We start from the raw sequence: 18,752 nt of genomic DNA on the forward strand, positions 1-18,752 counted from the left end.
CTTTGGCTGGACTATGGCCAGGAATGGAGGGGGCCTACAGTGGGTGGTGGGTAGCTGCGGGGAAGAAGTACCACTGCCCTTCTCTCCTCCCACCCCCTGAGCAGCAGACAGTGTCCCATTGGTCGGACTTGATCGGGCCCAGAAGGCAAGGGCACTCAGCTGAGGTCGTCTGTAGGGGTCAACCCTGGGGGGCACTGGCAGGCTGTGGGGGGTGGAAAGTGGAGACTGGTTCTGGGGTGGGAAGGCAGAAAAGAACTGCAGCATGCTGGTTTGTAACCTGAAGAAAGGAGTATCCTGGGTGAAGTCTTTATCCCTAGAATACTGGTATCATAACATTTAATTCATGTGGGTTTAAATTGTCAGTACATTAAATTATCTTCACAGTACAGGGTGAAACCTGTTAATTATGTGAAACCGAAGATCCTTTTGGGTCTTGGTGTCAGGCCAGTCTGACCTGAATCCCGGCACTGTTTCTTATTAAGCATGTGATCTTGGAGAAGTTAGTGACTTCCCTGGGTGTCCACAGGCTTCCCCGGTGGCACAGTGGTAAAGAATCTGCCTGCCAGTGCAGGAGATGCAAGAGACAAGGGGTTCGATCCCTGGGTTGGGAAGATCCCCGGGAGGGGAGCATGAAAACCCACTCTGGTATTCTTGCCTGGAGAATCCCATGGACAGAGGAGCCTGGTGGGCTACAGTCTGTCCATAGAGTTTCGAAGAGTCAGACATGACTGAGCACTTGAGCAATCATGAAGCTTACAGATGTGTGTTGCTGTTCAGTTGCTCAGTCACATCTGACTGTTTGTGACCCCATGGACTGCAGCACGCCAGGCTTCCTTGTCCTTCACCATCTTCTGGAGCTTGCTTAAACTCCTGTCTTTGAGTCAATGATGCATCCAATCATCTCATCCTCTGTCACCCCCTTCTCCTCCTGTCTTCAGTCTTTCCCAACATCAGGGTCTTTTCCAGTGAGTTGACTCTTTGCATAAGGTGGCCAAAGTACAGATGTATAGATGATATTAGTTTGGGTAGAAATATCAGAGTCCAATTCTATCAATATAATAGTAATTATCATTTTGGGGGGTCTCATTTCTTCCTTTGAATGATTGCTCATAGATGCTGCTCATGTAAAATGATGTGTATCAACTGAATTTGACTTGAATTTTGGGGAGCTTGACATCTTACGGTTTTGGGGATTAAAACTAAATGTTATTCCCGACATAAGAGAAGTCAGGTTTCTGGTCACTTCATTCACTGTCCATATCTAAAGGCAAACATCTGAGGAGACCTTCACTGTTCACCTAAAACTGTCACAACACTGTTAATCATTATATGTGCTCAGTCGTGTCCGACTCTTTGCGGCCCCGTGGACTGTAGCCCGCCAGGCTCCTCTATGGGAATATTCCGGCAAGAATACTGGAGTGGGAAGCCATTTCCTCCTCCAGGGGACCTTTCCGACCCAGGGATCGAACTCATGTCTCCTGCGTCTCCAGATTCTTTACCAGCTGGGAAGCCCCGTTAATTGGCTATTGCTGTTGTTGTTCAGTGGCTTAGTTGCGTCTGACTCTTGGCGACCCTGTGGACTGCAGCACACGAGGCTTCCCTGTCCTTCCTCATCGGTTATACTCCAATGCAAAATAATTTTTTTTTTTTAAAATAAAGGCAAACATTTAATGCAGGGCTGGGATTTCTTTACTGTTGTGTGTGTGTGCTGTGTTCAGTCCTGATGGAACACAGAACACAGATTCGTGGCTGCTTACAGCTGTTTATGACACCCCTTTGTGTCTCCTAGCTGCCTGGGATGCTGAGTGAATGGTAGCCGCGCTCGCCTCCTGAAGGTCATGATTCAGACTGTCCCAGACCCAGCAGCTCATATCAAGGTAGGTTCCATCCTGGCCACAAAACTGCCCTGACTTCCTCCTTGACTGGATTTTCAGACCTCTGCCCACCTCTCAGTGAGTACCAGGGTCGGCCGTCTACAGCTGTGAGCCAAACCCAGTCCACTGTCTGTTTTTCCACAGCTCGGGAGCTAAGAAAACGCCTTTCACATTTTTAAATGGTTGAAAAAAAAATCAAAAGCATATTTCGCAGTGCATGTAAATGATGGAAATTTAGATTTCATTGTGCAGAAGGAGTGTTCTCCTGGGCTCTAGCCATGCTCATTTCCATGCCGTCGGGGGCTGCTTCCACGCTGTCATGGCAGAGTTGAGCCCTTCCAACTTGGGAGACCATATGGGCTGCAAAGCTGACAGTATTTACTATCTGGTTCTTTGCAGGGAAGGAGAGCTGACCCCTGAGTTAACATCGAAAACCACATCCAAACTCTCTGACTTCTGTTCTAATTCCATCTCTTTGACGCTTCCCGAGGTTACCTAGGGAGAGACGGGAGGGGCGGAGGCCTGGGTTTCCAGCGCTCAGCTGCCGTGTTATCGGGGCGCCCCGACACTTCAGCAGCTCGTCACCCACACCTGCTCCCCTCCTCTGCCCACTGACAGCTCTTCTGCGGGCTCTGGAAGTGAGAGAACTGAGGGGCTGAGACTCGAGCCAAGGCAAGTCCCTGCAAGGAAGCTGGCCCGTTCCTTTTAAGGCTCCGTGTCCACGTGGTTGCAGCCACCGGGAGGAAATGAAGTGATGGTTTTCATATACTTGACCCAAATAAAAGTTACAGAAAATGTTGGGGCTTGAGCTACATCAGCCAGATAGGCTGTCTGCACCTGCCCTGGTTGGTTCAGCTGTCTGCATTGGCCCAACTCGCTCACTGCCTTGCCAGTTCCTGACTTTCCCCATATAAATTCATTTCCCCAAGTGGCCTGGTCGGTTTTTTTTTTTTTTTTCTAATTTTTACTTTTTACCTGAAACATTTATTGAAAATTGAAAATGGCTTATAAAGGAGAAAGTTTATGGTATTGAACGATTTTACCATTTTGGGGGGGTTACTAAAACATAAAACACCCTCCGAAGTGACATGTACACACGCATTTACATACACGTGTGCATTTTAAAAGCAGTGTATTTGGAAAAGTGTTGTGTACCATGTGCAACTCACGTTCACACACATTTGATTTCTTTGAGAATGGAATTAGAAGTAATGAGTTTTAAGTGTGTGTGGTTTTTTTTTTTTATAGCTTTTTGGGTGTTCTTGCAAGTGTGAGAAATACAGGGAGTCCAAAGGGTGTGGAGGATGCTAGATTTCTTCCAGGGACTGAGAGGAGAGGACCTTCTGGCAGACACTATCGTCTGATTTCTGTGTGACGGTTTATTGGGGTATGGCTGCTATGTCTACAGAAACACAAGTGGGAAAACTCTTGTGGCGGTGATAAGGTTTCTTCAGAAATATCTGGAACGTGTTTGGTGAGTGTGTTTGTGCTACACCCAGATGGAGGAGGGGACCTTTTTTCTTTTCAGTCTCTGTTAATCACGAAGCCACAGGTTGCAAAGAGAAGCTCTCGGAGAAGGAAAGTGACACAAGAAATATCTTCTGAAGCTCAGAGTATGAGCAGCAACAACTGAAATTCATTTTGACTGGCGTTTTATTTGTAACCAACCAGAAGGAAAAGATGAGGTCAGCAAGAAATTATTGCAGATTTTTAAAGTTAATTTATCCAGTCCAAACAGACAACTCTGAGAAACACGATCCCTGTAAATGTCTTCAGGAGAAACATTCTGTATTTGATCTCAGAAGTAAGCTATGTTTTCAGCTCTGATTTATCTTATTATCTTCATATTGCTTAATGTAAATGTAAGTGAAGGATAATTTTGAGAAATGGTAACCTTGAGAGTTTCTTAGAAACAAATTTCAACTCAAATTGCTTCTGTGTCTTTGAAGATGAACTGGCAATTTAGAGAGGCAGATAGTAATAGCCGATGTTGGCTCTGAGATAGAATTCTATTAAAGCCATTTGCTTCTCTTGTAAATCTATCAAATTCCACCTACTGAAATTTTAATAATTATTCCTGGACTTCCTTTTTTTTCCGTATATGGAATTGGTGTCCTTGACAACAGTCAGGAAAATAAGACTGCTTTCTACTGTTTCCTTAAAATACCCAGTTTGGGGAGTTTACTCAGTAAAATTTTCTGTGCTGAGATGTTTCTGGTTCTGGACTAAGGGACACAGCTCTTATTTCTCAGAGAGGAAGTTCTTATAAATGACACATGACAAGGTTCACTTGATATGTTAATGAAGAGAGTGGAAGAGTTTGTTTTTGGCTCACTGCTCCAGAAATGTTTTTCTCATCTGAAAAGTACTTGAATTCTCTGCAGAATTGACTTCACATGGCAGTTGTGCTGGGAGACAGCCATAAAGACTTTATGCATCCTTCGTAGCCCTGCATAGGCTGATCTGGAGGAGAGAAATGATCCTTTTGTATTTAGGAAATGTATCCCACATAGCTTCCTATAGTTCTTTCCTGCCAGAGCAAATTACTCTTATCCTTTCTATATTGAAAGAGCTGGAAATGATTTTACAAAGGAGGGATGGTAAATAATTATGAAATGTTATTCTTGACTTACATAATGGGACGGTCGTGGCAGTTAGTTTACAAGGAAAGTGAACCGAACTTTAAATGTATTTTTAGCCTATTCTTCATTGACGAGAATAGTAAGTTATTAAGCACGTTTTATTTGTCTTTCTTTTCCGGCCCTTCCAAGCACATTTTTGGAGAAGGACATGGCAACCCACTCCAGTATTCTTGCCTAGAGAATCCCGTGGACAGAGGAGCCTAGTGGGCTGCCGTCTGTGGGGTCGCACAGAGTCGGATGTGACTTAAGAGACTGAACACAGATGCATGCATTGGAGAAGGAAATGGCAACCCACTCCAGTGTTCTTGCCTGGAGAATCCCAGGGACGGGGGAGCCTGGTGGGCTGCTGTCTATGGGGTCGCACAGAGTTGGACACGACTGAAGCGAGTTAGCAGCAGCAGCCAAGCACTTTTTATTTATTTATTTAAGTCTGCGCTGGGTGTCCGTTGCTTCGAGCACGCTTTCTCTAGTCGCACAGTCTGCACCGCAGCACGGGGCCTCTCCTTACCGCGGTTTGTTGTTGCTGCAGAGCACAGGCTGTAGAGCCCTGACTCGGGAGTTGTGACACATGGGCTTGGGCTTAGTTGCCCTTCAGCATGTGGGGTCTTTGTGGACCAGGGATGGAGCCTGAGTCCCCTGCATTGGCAGGTCAGTTCTTAACCACTGGACCACCAGGGAAGGCTCAAGCACGTTCTTGTGATAAAAATTACCGTGTCACAACAGTATGCACTTAGCTGGTTAGGTCATGTGACCATTCTGTTGCTCTACTAACGGGTAGCACCTTTTACCACCAAAGATGGATCCGGACTCTTTTCCCTGTTAACTGCAGCCAAACTCATACTGCTTGCTGCATGACAGGCTAATAAATTCAGAGATAAGTGGTGAGTTGTTGGAGGAATTAATAGTGCTTTAATTCAGAAAGCCAGCAGACGGAGAAGATGGTGGACTAGTGTCCTAAAGAACTCGGGCCTCTTTTTTTCTAAAAAAAGGGGGCGTGGGAGGTGGTGAGCCTCATTGTTGTGAACTTCTTGGTGCGGGAATCCTTTGCTCTTGCAGCTGCCTGCCTAGGTCTTGTAACAGTGTTCCTATAAACTTCCAATGAGACAATTGTTGCTTTCTGCTCTGGAACTTTTTATCTCTGAGAATGGGGAAGTGCTGTACCTTCAAAGGTTAGAGGCTTGAGAATGGGCTTTTCTGTACATTTCAGGCTATAGGCAACGTTTTTACAAAGGTGCTGGCCAGCATGACTAAGCACAGGCCACAAAGTCCAATGTGGAGTTGTTTCCTATTTCCTGTTACATCCTGAGCAGGGAAAAAAAGACTAGAAAATCCATTTTATTAGGATTTGGCGAAGATTTCGGTAATGGATTCTCATTCTGATAAAGGAGTTCCCCATGTATGGTGTTGCATTTCCTCATAAGAGCTCTGTTTTAATATTTCCTTTTACTAACATTGGATGAAGAGGATCAGCAGAGTAGTGAAGTTTATGACTTTAAAGAGATGTCCGATTGGTACCTTTTGTTATCGTTTCCTTTGCCATTCACCAGCTACCCACTTGGAATACTATACAGTTTTGAACCGGCCAAAGGAGGATGGGACTGAGAGGGAAAGGGTCTGAATTTTAGTTCTACCCTGTGGATCACAGGGTGTGTGACCTCACAGTGCTGGTTCCTGAAACTCCCTGAGCCGTGTGTTTTTGGCAAAGTTCATGACGTGGGTCCTGGCCTCCTAGGACCTGATTTAATTCCCTCTCTATCATTGTGAACTCGGTGATGTTGAACGACTTCTTTAATCTCTCTGCTTGGTTTCCTGTTTTCTGAAGCGGAAGTGCCTACTTTGGGGATTAGTGTGAGGATTTAGTGATCTGTTATTACAAGTAATGCACCTAGATCCCGCCAGGAGCTCCTGTGGTTGGTAAAATGAGGGTACCATATCCATACTGAAGAATTCACAGTGTCATCGTGTCTGATTTACATAGAGCCACGTGGATACCTCTTAGAAAATACTGAGTGAAAAAAAAAAAATCTAAAACAGGATGAGCTCAGTGGCACAGTACTATTTACGTAGAGGGAAGCACATGCACTTCCCAAACATCATGTACTTTTCATGGATACGTGTGGACCTGAAACATCGTGACCACATCCAAGGGAATGAGTGCATGTATGGGACATGTTGGCTAGTTGGCTAAATGACTAGTTGGCTAGTTACTCTGAGAGGTGCTTGAGGGATAAGGGATAGATATAACGTCAATTATATTACATATAATGTCAATTACTGGCATAGAAGTATGGAAGTGGTACAGAGAGTCCTTCCCTCCACACTGGTGCCAAGCTGGTATAACACCAACTGTACTTTGTTACTAGTTTGGTGTTGCCTATGTAAGCTAATCATGCTCCAGCAGGTCTGCCCTAGTGTATGCCCTATTGCACACGGGTGCCAGGAAACATGCATAAGCAAACAACTAGAACCACCCAAATGCCCACCAGGAGAAAGGATAAATGAATTACAGTCTGCCCCCCAAGGAATACTACACAGCGGCAAAGAATAAACTACAAGCATTTAGCTGTGTCTGTGTATCCGTGTGTGTGATTCTCAAGGTTGGGTGAAAAAAAAAGTCACAGCAGAATAAATAGAGTATGATTCCGCATATAAAGATCAAAAAGAGGAGGAACTACAAAACATATGTTGTTCAGAGACACACACATATGTGGCAAAAAGAAGAACAGAGGCGCAACATGCATATAATAATTCAGGACAGAAAAACATGCCTTGTCAGGGAGGGCAAGGCTTGGGGGAGGGACTCGGGTCGGGGGGAGTTCTGAGGTCGTGGCGTTGCCTGTGCCGGCTGAGTTCAAGTGAGAATGTTTGCTCCGCATTCTTTAACTTGCACAGTGTCACATATCCTGTTTGTGTAAGAGTGATATTTACAGTAAAGAAGGTAAGTTGCTGAAAGAGGAGGATGGGAAGATGGAGGTGGGTGGCTCAGGACGGCATCACGTTTGGGAAGACACTTTCTAATTGTAAACCCTTGATGCTCGCCGTAGCAGAGAGAGACTGCTTGGTCCATCGCTGGTCTGGCTGCTGAGGAGGGTAGGAGCCAGCTCTGGTTACGTGGCGTCTGGGCAGGGGACCGTGGTGACGGGCTGTGCCAGCCCGAACCTGAGCGTGGGGCTCTCCAGGCTCTGTGCTCTGCTCTTTTGTTTTTAAATTAAGCAGTAGTTGATTTGCAGGGTATGTTAATGTCTGCTATATGGCGCCGTGATTCAGTCATCCACGTACATACACGCTCTTTTCTCGCTTCTTTTCCATTATTGTGTATCACTGGTCCTTGAACAGAGTTCCGTGTGCTACACAGTGGGACTTCTTAGTTTACCCATTCTCTGTATAACAGTTTGCATCTGCTAACCCCAGACTCCCAATGCCCCCCTCCTTTAGCCACCACCCGCCCCCCCGCCGCCCCCGGCAACTAAATGTCTGTTCAGTCCATTGGTCATTTCCAAGTTGAGTGAGTCCACCCGCCTTTAGCTCTTTGAGTGACTTCATTGCATCCTTTTGCAACAAGGAATCTCTCTCTGATTCACTTGTTCATTCATTCAAACATTTTTTATCAAAGCCTTCCGTGTACTTGAAATGGGTTGTGGGTGTAGGTTAGGGTTAGGTGTAGGTGGCTCAGTCATGTCTGACTCTTTGTGACCCCATGACTGTAGCCCAACAGGCTCCTCTGCCTGTGGGATTCTTGGGCAGGGTACTGGAGTGGGTTGCCATGCCCTTCTCCAGGGGATCTTCCCAACCCAGGGGTTGCACCCGGGTCTCCTGCATGGCAGGCAGATTCTTTACCATCTGAGCCACCAGAGAAACCTGGATATGGGAATAAGAGACCATAAAGACACAGTGTCTGCAGTCCGGGGCAGAAGATACGTGTTCCCCAAACACATGTTCTGGGACACGGCGCAGGGCAGAGGCTGGACCTCCCCCCACCACCTCACCCGTCCCAGCTGGTCCTGAGGCAAGCCCTGTGCTGGGCCAGTGTGGCTTCTGCCTGGGGACAGACAGCCTGACGGTCTTCCTGGGGGTTCCAGCGTGCTGGTCCAGGTGGAGCGTCAGGGGCTTCAGACTGTGCCCCACTTGATAGCTCCCAGGTCGGGCCCACGAGCTGCCTCGTCTAGAAATGCCTGGAGCCTGTTGCTGCTCTGCGGTCCAGAGGAGCACGCCGGGCTCAGGCCTGGGGTCCATGGCCAGCGAACCTCCAGCTCCTGCTCCCAGGGTTTCGTGTGAGGATCAGTCGCAGACAGTTGAACACAGGGTAGTCTGCTCTGCTTTCTAGTTGCTTCCACATGTGGAGAAGGATTGAAAAATCGACTTTCTCCGGATTTGTTTCTAATTATCATTTTTTTCCCCTTCCTGTTCCTTTCCCCTTTAACGTTTATATATTTTTTGGCCCATTTTTTAGAAGTGGGTTGGGGCCAGATGGTCTAGGTTTGAAGCCTGGCACTATTACTTAATCGTAAAGAAGGCTGTGTGCTGAAGAATGGATGCTTTCGAATTGTGGTATTGGAGAAGACTCTTGAGAGTCCCTTGGACAGAAAGGAGATCCAACAAGTCCATCCTAAAGGAAATCAGTCCTGAATGTTCATTGGAAGGACTTATGCTGAAGCTGAAAATCCAATACTCTGGCCACCTGATGCGAAGAACTGACGCATTGGAAAAGACCCTGATGGTGGGAAAGACTGAAGACGAGAGGAGAAGGAGACGGCAGAGGATGAGATGGTTGGATGGCATCACCAACTTGATGGATGTGAGTTTGAGCAACCTCTGGGAGATGAAGGACAGGGAAGCCTGGTGTGCTACAGTAAATGCGGTTGCAAAGAGTCAGACACAACTTAGCGACTGAACAACAGACAACACTTATCAGTTGCCGCAGTTGTAACTTGGGGATAGATAGTGTACCTACCTCATAGGATCATGAGGATTAAATTAGTTAATGTTAATGCTTTTCAAGCACTCAGAACAGTGCTTGGCTCCCATTAAACACTTATTATAACATCACATGGTCTTCCCTTGTAGCCCAGCTGGTAAAGAATCTGCCTGCAATGCGGGAGACCTGGGTTCAATCCCTGAGCTGGGAAGATTCCCCTGGAGAAGGGAAAGGCTACCCGCTCCAGGATTCTGGCCTGGAGAATTCCAAGGACTGTATAGTCCATGGGGTGGCAAAGTGTCTGACACGACTGATCAACTTTCACTTTTATAACATCACACATTATTATCAATATATTGCAATATCATTAATATCCTTAATTATATAATGTATTATTAATATATGATGCAGTATATTATATATTGTTGAGTTTTATAGTAATTGTATAATATATTTTTATATTGTTTATATATATTACTGATAAGCTTGATAATATATTATTAACACTTTATTACCCAGGTGGCACAGTGATAAACAATCTGCCTGTAACGCAGAAGATACAAAAGACACGGGTTTGATCTCTGGGTTGGGAAGATCCACTGAGAAGGAAACGGCAACCCACTCCAGTATTCTTGCCTGGGAAATCCCGTGGATGGAGGAGCCTGGTGGGCTACAGTCCACCACGAGGTTGGAAAGAGTTGGACACAATTGAGCGACTTAGTACACACATATATAATTAATATGTTATTAATGTGTTATACATTAATATATTAACTGTCGCCAATAACATCACAGTATATTATTATTAAAAACTAAAGCAGTTGTATATTATTATATTATTAATGTATAATATTATAAATATATTAGCATACACTTACAGAGTGATAGTAAGAGGGGAGAATGAAAAAGGGAATATTCTGGAAATAGCTGTAAAGATAACAGGGTCAGTAGTTGCCAGGAAGTCCACTGCTGGACTGCCTTCTTTCCCAGATGACTCCATGGCTGCCTCTCTGGAAGCAATGCTAAATATTTCTGACCATAAAAGATGCTAAACTTAAACCCTGTTTGCATTTCATAGAAGGAAGGGTCTGAAAGAGATTTAAGAAGTAGCCAGCATTAAGCACAAGGTCACTGGGAGGCCTGAGAACCCAGCCGATGAGCAGGATGCTTTTAAAGTAACACGAAGCAGATGCAGAAAGTGCCCCAGTCTGCATCTGAGTTAGCGACTGGATGCCTTCTGTGACTTGTCCCGTCACCCTGGAGAAGAGACAAGGGCTCCCAGGTGGGAGCACCCTACCCAGCTCCTACCTGACCCATGGAGGACCCCCTGAACCGTGAGCCTTTTGCACTTGTTTGCAAATCTAATTCATAGTGACTTTGCTTCCCAGGAGGGTGGACTGGTTATCTGTTCGATGACATGCTCAACAGAGGCCCAGAGCTTTCCTCCCTGAATCTGTGTCCTGGGAAGATGATGCGAGCCTTTGACAGGCTACCTGTGTTTTCCTCAGTAAATGAGCTTTGATCACATGCCAATGGGGTTATTTAGCACATCCCTCGACAAACCTGGCTACTCTGGCTGTTTATCACTGCAAGTTCATTTTTGTGTGCTTTCATCTTTCTCTGGGACGGTGGCACTTAATGAAACACAGAAAAGCAAATCTTTGATATTCCCACAGTGAATGGAGATGATTTGTGTAACCAGAAGGTAACACTGTTTAAAAATATCAAGATATTCGATATGGCAAAACTGTAGAGGCTTTAACATCCAAAGTCTTACCTGCACATATTCTGGGTGAAGTTCGCTGGAGCAGGGCTGACTTTGTCTCTTGCTACTGACTTCCTGCTCCTCCTTGGGGCTGAGCTCCATCTCTTGGTGGGCGCTGTGCTCAGGGGAAATTCTGGGGGGCTTAATGGCGTGCTCTCCTCCAAACTGGCAACTTCTCATTAAGCTTCAGTGACACTGACTTTCAGGGAGGGCTCCGGCTTTACCAGGGTTATAAATGGGGATTGGAGGATGTTCAGATCATATGCCTGGAGAATGATTTGTGCATTGTTCATGCTAGGTTTCTCGCAGAAGTGGTTCTCAGAAGATAGCCCAGAGATCTAATCAAAATGCAGATTCCTGGGCTCTTTGAGAAAGCTCCATCTCCAGTAAGTTTGGGCTGGACTTAGAGATCTGCATTTTAACAAGCACCTGACGTGTTTCTGTGGACCTTGCTTAGATAATGAATAATTATTAATGATTAACCTAGTCTTACTGGGCTGCGCTCAGACGGTAGAGAATCTGCCTGCAATGCAGGAGACCCAGTGTCAAGATCAGGAAGATTCCCTGGAGAAGGGAATGGCAACCCACTTTAGTATTCTTACCTGGAGAATCCCATGGACGGAGGAGCCTGGTGGGCCACCGTCATGGGGTCGCAAAGAGTCAAACATGACTGAGACTAACACTCATTTTTCAGTCTAGTATGATCGTAAGCATTTATCAAAGCAACTGAGGTTTTTTCTTTTTCTTTTTACACTGGTGGCTTCATTGTTTTGCACTACTGCTCTGAATGTCCTCAGTTCAGTTCAGTTCACTTCAGTCGCTCAGTCGTGTCCGACTCTTTGCGACCCCATGAATCACAGCACGCCAGGCCTCCCTGTCCATCACCAACTCCTGGAGTTCACTCAGACTCACGTCCATCAAGTCAGTGATGCCATCCAGCCATCTCATCCTCTGTCGTCCCCTTCTCCTCCTGCCCCCAATCCGTCCCAGCATCAGAGTCTTTTCCAATGAGTCAACTCTTCGCATGAGGTGGCCAAAGTACTGGAGTTTCAGCTTTCGCATCATTCCTTCCAAAGAAATCCCAGGGCTGATCTCCTTCAGAATGGACTAGTTGGATCTCCTTGCAGTCCAAGGGACTCTCAAGAGTCTTCTCCAACACCACAGTTCAAAAGCATCAGTTCTTCGGTGCTCAGCCTTCTTCACAGTCCAACTCTCACATCCATACATGACCACAGGAAAAACCATAGCCTTGACTAGACAGACTTTTGTTGGCAAAGTAATGTCTCTGCTTTTGAATATGCTATCTAGGTTGGTCATAGCTTTCCTTCCAAGGAGTAAGCATCTTTTAATTTCATGGTTTCAGTCACCATCTGTAGTGATTTTGCAGCCCAGAAAAATAAAGTCTGACACTGTTTCCACTGTTTACCCATCTATTTCCCATGAAGTGGTGGGACCGGATGCCATGATCTTCGTTTTCTGAATGTTGAGCTTTAAGCCAACTTTTTCACTCTCCACTTTCACTTTCATCAAGAGGCTTTTGACTTCCTCTTCACTTTCTGCCCTAAGGGTGGTGTCATCTGCATATCTGAGGTTATTGATATTTCTCCCAGCAATCTTGATTCCAACTTGTGTTTCTCCCAGTCCAGCGTTTCTCATGATGTACTCTGCATATAAGTTAAATAAGCAGGGTGACAATATACAGCCTTGATGGACTTCTTTTCCTATTTAGAACCAGTCTGTTGTTCCATGTCCAGTTCTAACTGTTGCTTCCTGACCTGCATACAAATTTCTCAAGAGGCAGATCAGGTGGTCTGGTATTCCCATCTCTTTCAGAATTTTCCACAGTTGATTGTGATCCACACAGTCAAAGGCCAGACCATCAGGGAAGGGCCCAAATCTTAGAACTCTTTAAGAATTTGGTAAATGCTATGTATTCCTCCATTTCCCCACCACCCAGAATAAGTACAGACATACACGCACATACACACTCTTATATGCTCACAGATCTGTTGCAACCAATTCAGCACCCCCACCCCCCAGCCTCTGGGAGGCCCTGGGATCCCAGGTTATAAGCCCTGTGCTGTTTGTTAATGGAAGCCCTATGGGGTGCAGTTGATAAAGCAGAAAATACATTTCATTTGCACCTAACTCCTGCCAGAAAGACGTGTTGCCTCTTGAAGTCAGTGGAATGACAGAGCTCCTTTGAACAATGCTGGTTTAGAGGCACGTTCTTTGTCTAAATTCAGTTCAGATGACAGATCCTCTTCTGCAGTCTCGTGTTCTAGAGCAAAGCTGCTCAAACGTGAATGTCCACACGCATCACCTGGAGACTGGCGTGGACGGGCCTTGGGATTCTGCCCTTCAGACAAGGCCCTGCTGGCGCTGCTGGCCCGAGCACCGGTCTCTTTCACAGCATGGCCTGGAAGCCCTGGTTTTCAAACTGCAGGTCACGACCCCTGTGGACGTGAGTCAAAGCTGGTATTGACAAAAGGAAATGGAATGAAATGGGAAAGGGTGGAAGTGTTCAGGGTGCATCGCATACAGCAAGAAAAAGTACTCTTGGAGGATGTTTTAGTTACACATGTGTAGGTGTGTACAGCGGCTTGTGTTACATAACATGATTTCTTACCCTGGATCCATTTGGAAAACAGTCCTCAAAATTTCTGTGGAGTAAGAAATGAGGAAGAAGCACCTCCCCAGTCGTTTTACCCGAAAAAATAGTGGGTTTGCAGGCATAAAATTGCACATGTGTCTCTGTGGATTTTGCTGCTGACTCTGGTATCCAGATGTTGGGATTTTTCCCAAAGCAGGAACTGTAAATAGCAGAGAATTTTTTTTTTTTTTAATTTTAAAGATCAGATTCCAGGGTTAACAGAAAATCCTGCTTGTGTTTGCCTTAATTGAGAGAATCCATGTTACTTCTGAGAATATGCTTTAGAAAAGTAAACAAACTGAACCAAAGCACGGCTGTTAATTTTTTAGTGATTCTTTGTGGATTTTCTGAAAAGTACCGTTCATTCGCATTCTGCATGAACTGCTAATAGGCTGCTATTATCAGCATCCCAAAATAAACAATAATACCAATTTATATGGACCTCCAGATTAGCCCCATAAAAGTTTACAATAATGGTATTATTGCGCCAACTGAGTTTGAGTCTGATGGAAATATAGACCTCTAAGCATATGATTCTCATATCCTTTGTTTTAAAATCCAAGTTTAATCTGTCTTTATGTTGAAGTTTATCATCGCAGATTAAAAGGGTATGCCCAAAGTAACAGTCAGAAATCAAATTTTTTGTGACTTAATCGTTGTTTGAAAAGTCTGCAATTCAAATTTTTACTTTCCATTATTATTTGAAAAAATAAAAATTTATATAAATTTACCTATTTTGTTACACATTACAAAAGGGATCTAGAACCTGCCAGTGAGACAAGAGGTGATGGGTGGGTTTCCTATTTGGCTTTCAGAGGAGGGTTGACCTAGAAGAATTAGACAGAAAATAGGCAATGGACATGAGTTTGAGTAAACTCCTGGAGTTGGTGATGGACAGGGGGGCCTGGCATGGTGCAGTCCATGGGGTCGCAGAGTCGGACACAACTGAGTGACTGAACTGAACTAAAAGGCAATATTAGCCATGAACAAAAGCATCAATAAAGAAAACAGACCCAAAGAGAGAGGACATTTTTCTCTTTTGAATAATGTAAACAATATGCCGTTGTTCTTATTCCTTAGTCTGTAGGAATGGAAAATTCACACGTATTCAGTAAAAGGATGTGAAAGCCCCTTTAGTTTATTCCTCAGAAGTGAAATTAGAAAAATATAAAAAAACAACAAAGATTTGCTGTATAGCAGAGGGAGCTATATTCAGTATTTTATAATAACCTATGATGGAAAAGAATCTAAAAAAAAATATGTGTAACTGAACCACTTTGCTGTATACTTGAAACTAACACTCTTGTAAATCAACTGTACTTCAATTTTTTTTTTTTTAAGTAGATCAGTGCTCTGCGGCTACTTAGTTTATCAAGTTTACAGTCATTTTGTAAAAAGCTTATAGTCATTTTTGCAATTTTTTAAAATTTTAGTCAGGGCTGTTGAAATACAATGCACTGATAATTAATAAGACAAGACAGAACAAAACAAAAAGCCTTAGGTGACATAAAGCATGCCTGGTGAAGAGATGTGGCTACGAATAAGAAACAAATGACACAACTTTCTTTGTGTGTTGGTTTTTCTCCCCAGCTTTATTGAGGTAAAGTTGGGATGTACCATTGTTTAAGGTTATAAGGTGAGGATTTGCTCCGTGTATGTTGTGAAGTGATTGCTATAATAGGGTTAGTTGATGTCTCCACACCTCACATAATTATCTTTTTCCTTGGGGATGAGAACATTGCAGATCTTAGGAAGCTTCTGGTATACAGTACAGGATTGGGTTAGTCATGCTGTCCATTCGATCCCAGAATTTATTCATCTTGTGACTGCAAATTTATACTCTTTGACCAGTATCTTCCCATTTCCCTTGCCCTGAGCCCCTGGGTTACCACCACTTCACTCTCAATTTCTATGAGTTGGCTTTTTTAGATTACACGTTTAAGTGAAATCGTATAGTATTTGTCTTTCTCTGATTGATTTCACTTCACGTAATATCCTGCCAGTTTTTTTCTAAAACACACTCATTGAAATGTATATGTCTTAGAAAACCTTTTGATTGATACAGTATAAATCACTTGAATGATTTATTACATATCTCATGTTATTTTTGCATCACATAAAATTATTTAGATTTGCCCTAAAATATAAATAGTAGCATGTTATATACAGTCCTAATTATTTTGTGTCATCATGACGATAAAGACATTTCAGTTCTCGGTTCACTCACTGACAGTTAAAGTTAAGATGCTTGTTTATTCCCTTTGATATGGCCCAATAACATGGTTAATTGGAATTGCATGAAATTCAGTTTTTTTGGTATGAAATGATTTTTTAAAATCAACGTCTGGTTGATTTACAGTGTTGTGTTAATTTCTGCTGTCCAGCAAAGTGATTCACTTGTATATACATTTTTTTTCATATTCTTTTCCATTATCATTTATCCCAAGAGACTGGATATAGTTCCCTGCGCTATACAGAAGAGCCTTGTTGTTTATCCATTCTGTGTGCAATATCTAGTTTGCAGCACAACATTTTAATTTCTGGAACGTTGATCTTCAGACTGGGGTGTGGAAAGCCACTTTGCGCTAGCACAGCACCGGTTTTTAGAGCACTGTGTTAGTTGGGTTCCCTGGGAAGCAGATGTTGGAGCAGAATTAGGAATGCAGGATTATTTGCGGGGGAGGGGTCCTCCCGTGAAGGATACAGCAGGGATAGCCGTGGCCAGATGCAGATGGGATCCGCTGACCGACCAGCAACCAGCGGGGAGCCCTGGAGCAGACGGTGCCTCTGGAGTGGTCCAGCGATGGGCAGAAGTGGCCAGGCGCTCGCGCCCTGCTGGGTTCCGTTATGAGTCTGAGACGAGGCGGAGGGGCTGTGAGCATCTGGAGGCTCGGTTCAGGTGAATGCTGGGCTGTCTCCTGAAGGGAGACCTGAGGGGCCCGCCTCTGGGGCTGTCAGGGGCGTCTGCAGAAACAAGAATAGCAAGTAGCCACCTCCTGGGAACAGCCTGACAGGGCCATCATTTGCTGGACACTGTTACTCTGTCCTTTATTAAGAGGGGGTTGCAAATTTACCATCTGTAGGACTGTCTTCTGCTGAATAGCAAGTGCCTTGCTGACAAAGTGAGTGAGTGAGTGAAGTCGCTCAGTCGTGTCCGACTCTGCAACCCCATGGACTGTAGCCCACCAGGCTCCTCTGTCCATTGGATTTTCCAGGCAAGAATCCTGGAGTGGATTGCCGTTCCCTTCTCCAGGGGATCTTCCCAAAGTAGGGATGGAACCCAGCTCTCCTGTTTTATCTTCCTTTAGTTTCGCTTCTTTTTGGTCTTTACCCTCCTGGGGTCTTTGGGAACTGTGCGAATGGGTAACAGCACCTACCATACCTCTTCGTTTTGGCTTAGGCTGGATTTGGAGAGCCAGAACAGAAGAACACTTAAGGAGACCTGAGAGTCTCACAGAGAAATAAATCAGAGCTGCTGTTTCTTTTAGCTTTGCTTTCCTGTTCTTTATTATTTATTTATTTATTTTTAAATGTAATCTCTCCTTTTATCAACCTTAGTCATCTCATACTGTAAGAAAGTGAAATCACTAAAGGCAGATAACCTTATTGATCTGCTGAGTGTGACCAGAGAAAGGGCCATGGTATAGATGAATGAATTAGGAGGGAGGCACCTAACTCTAGGGGTTTACAGTTGCTAAAAACTTAGGCTTTGTTGGACAATAAGTATCATGTGTTACTCGTGATGGGTACTGATTGCTTGCAGTGACACAAGCAAATCAAGGATAAATGTAACAAGAAAAAAGCAATATGGAAAAATTCAGAAATGTCCAACAATTGCTATTTCTTGGGGGAAACTCTTAGTTGGGCTCCCCTACAAAATGTGAGAACAAGAGAATTTTAGAAAGCAGCAATTTTAAAGAAAGGGAAGCTATGCAAAATGCATTGCAGTCCTTCACTGTATAGTTCATAAGTATGAAAAAATAATTCTAGGCTGTTAACTAATTCATAATTCTGGAAAATGCTTTTCCATGCAGTGAATGTGTAACAGTAACTGTTACACAGTCTCTCTCCCTGGCTGTCTTTATGAGAGACCCGTATCACCAAGTCTTTCCTGGAGAGGCTCTGAGCCACCATTTGCTTCCAGTTGCTTCACAAGCCACTCTTCACCCACCCCTGGGAACTATGTATGAGATCATTTAATGTGTGCTAATGATGAGAGCGTTTATACATCTAACCAGTATATATTTAACCAAGATCATCCTTTAAACCATGCTCATGTGAGAAATTAACATTATATCAACACTGCAGACAACTGTTTTTCCCATGAACTACAATTTTCCCAACAGGGTTAGCCTCTTGTCCTTACTACTTAGATTGGGGCCCTTCACTGTTGAGAATTTCCACCATTTATCCAGTACCACCGTTATGGAAAATCAGAATCCTTAAAAAAAAAACAACAACAACAAAAGATGATTTTAAAAAATCCTTTTAGATTATTGATGCTACTGTTTGGATGTTTCTTGGTTTTAGACCTGTGGATATACAATTTTTTCCCTCTATTTGTTATATTATTTGCCTCTAGTTACAATTCAGAATTCACAGTAAATTTCTCTTAGGGCTTTTGGTTAAGGCTTTATTGGTTCCTCAGATTTCAAGTCTAAATACCCAAATCATGTTGGTCACTCTGTCAACGCTTGCTGCCCCCAGCATTAAGTCCAGTAGTGAGGCTTTATGCGAATCCTGTCTTGGGCCTGGGTTGCCCAACTGTGACCTTTAGTGCTTGAAATGACTTGAGATTCAAGGAGAGGGAATTGATTGCCTATCAGATACGGTGCTAGAAAGCAGAAAGGCCCCCTCGTGTGTAGAGAAGGGAGCCCTCCTGTACCGTTGGTGGAATGTGAAT

At 44.2% G+C, this 18,752-nt stretch overlaps 1 protein-coding gene across 3 annotated transcripts in view; it reads left to right on the forward strand.

Annotated features, from left to right (window-relative positions):
- Positions 1-18,752, forward strand: part of ERG (ETS transcription factor ERG) — a 314,438-nt gene that overhangs the window by 87,029 nt on the left and 208,657 nt on the right. For all 3 annotated transcript variants that reach the window (XM_070377271.1, XM_070377256.1, XM_070377237.1), the window contains exon 3: positions 1,790-1,877. In XM_070377271.1, the coding sequence (XP_070233372.1) occupies positions 1,839-1,877 (39 nt within the window). In that variant the 5' untranslated portion in view covers positions 1,790-1,838. The remainder of the gene's footprint in view (positions 1-1,789; positions 1,878-18,752) is intronic.

This window comes from Bos mutus, chromosome 1 (assembly GCF_027580195.1).
Source record: "Bos mutus isolate GX-2022 chromosome 1, NWIPB_WYAK_1.1, whole genome shotgun sequence".
NCBI classification, from domain to species: Eukaryota; Metazoa; Chordata; class Mammalia; order Artiodactyla; family Bovidae; genus Bos; species Bos mutus.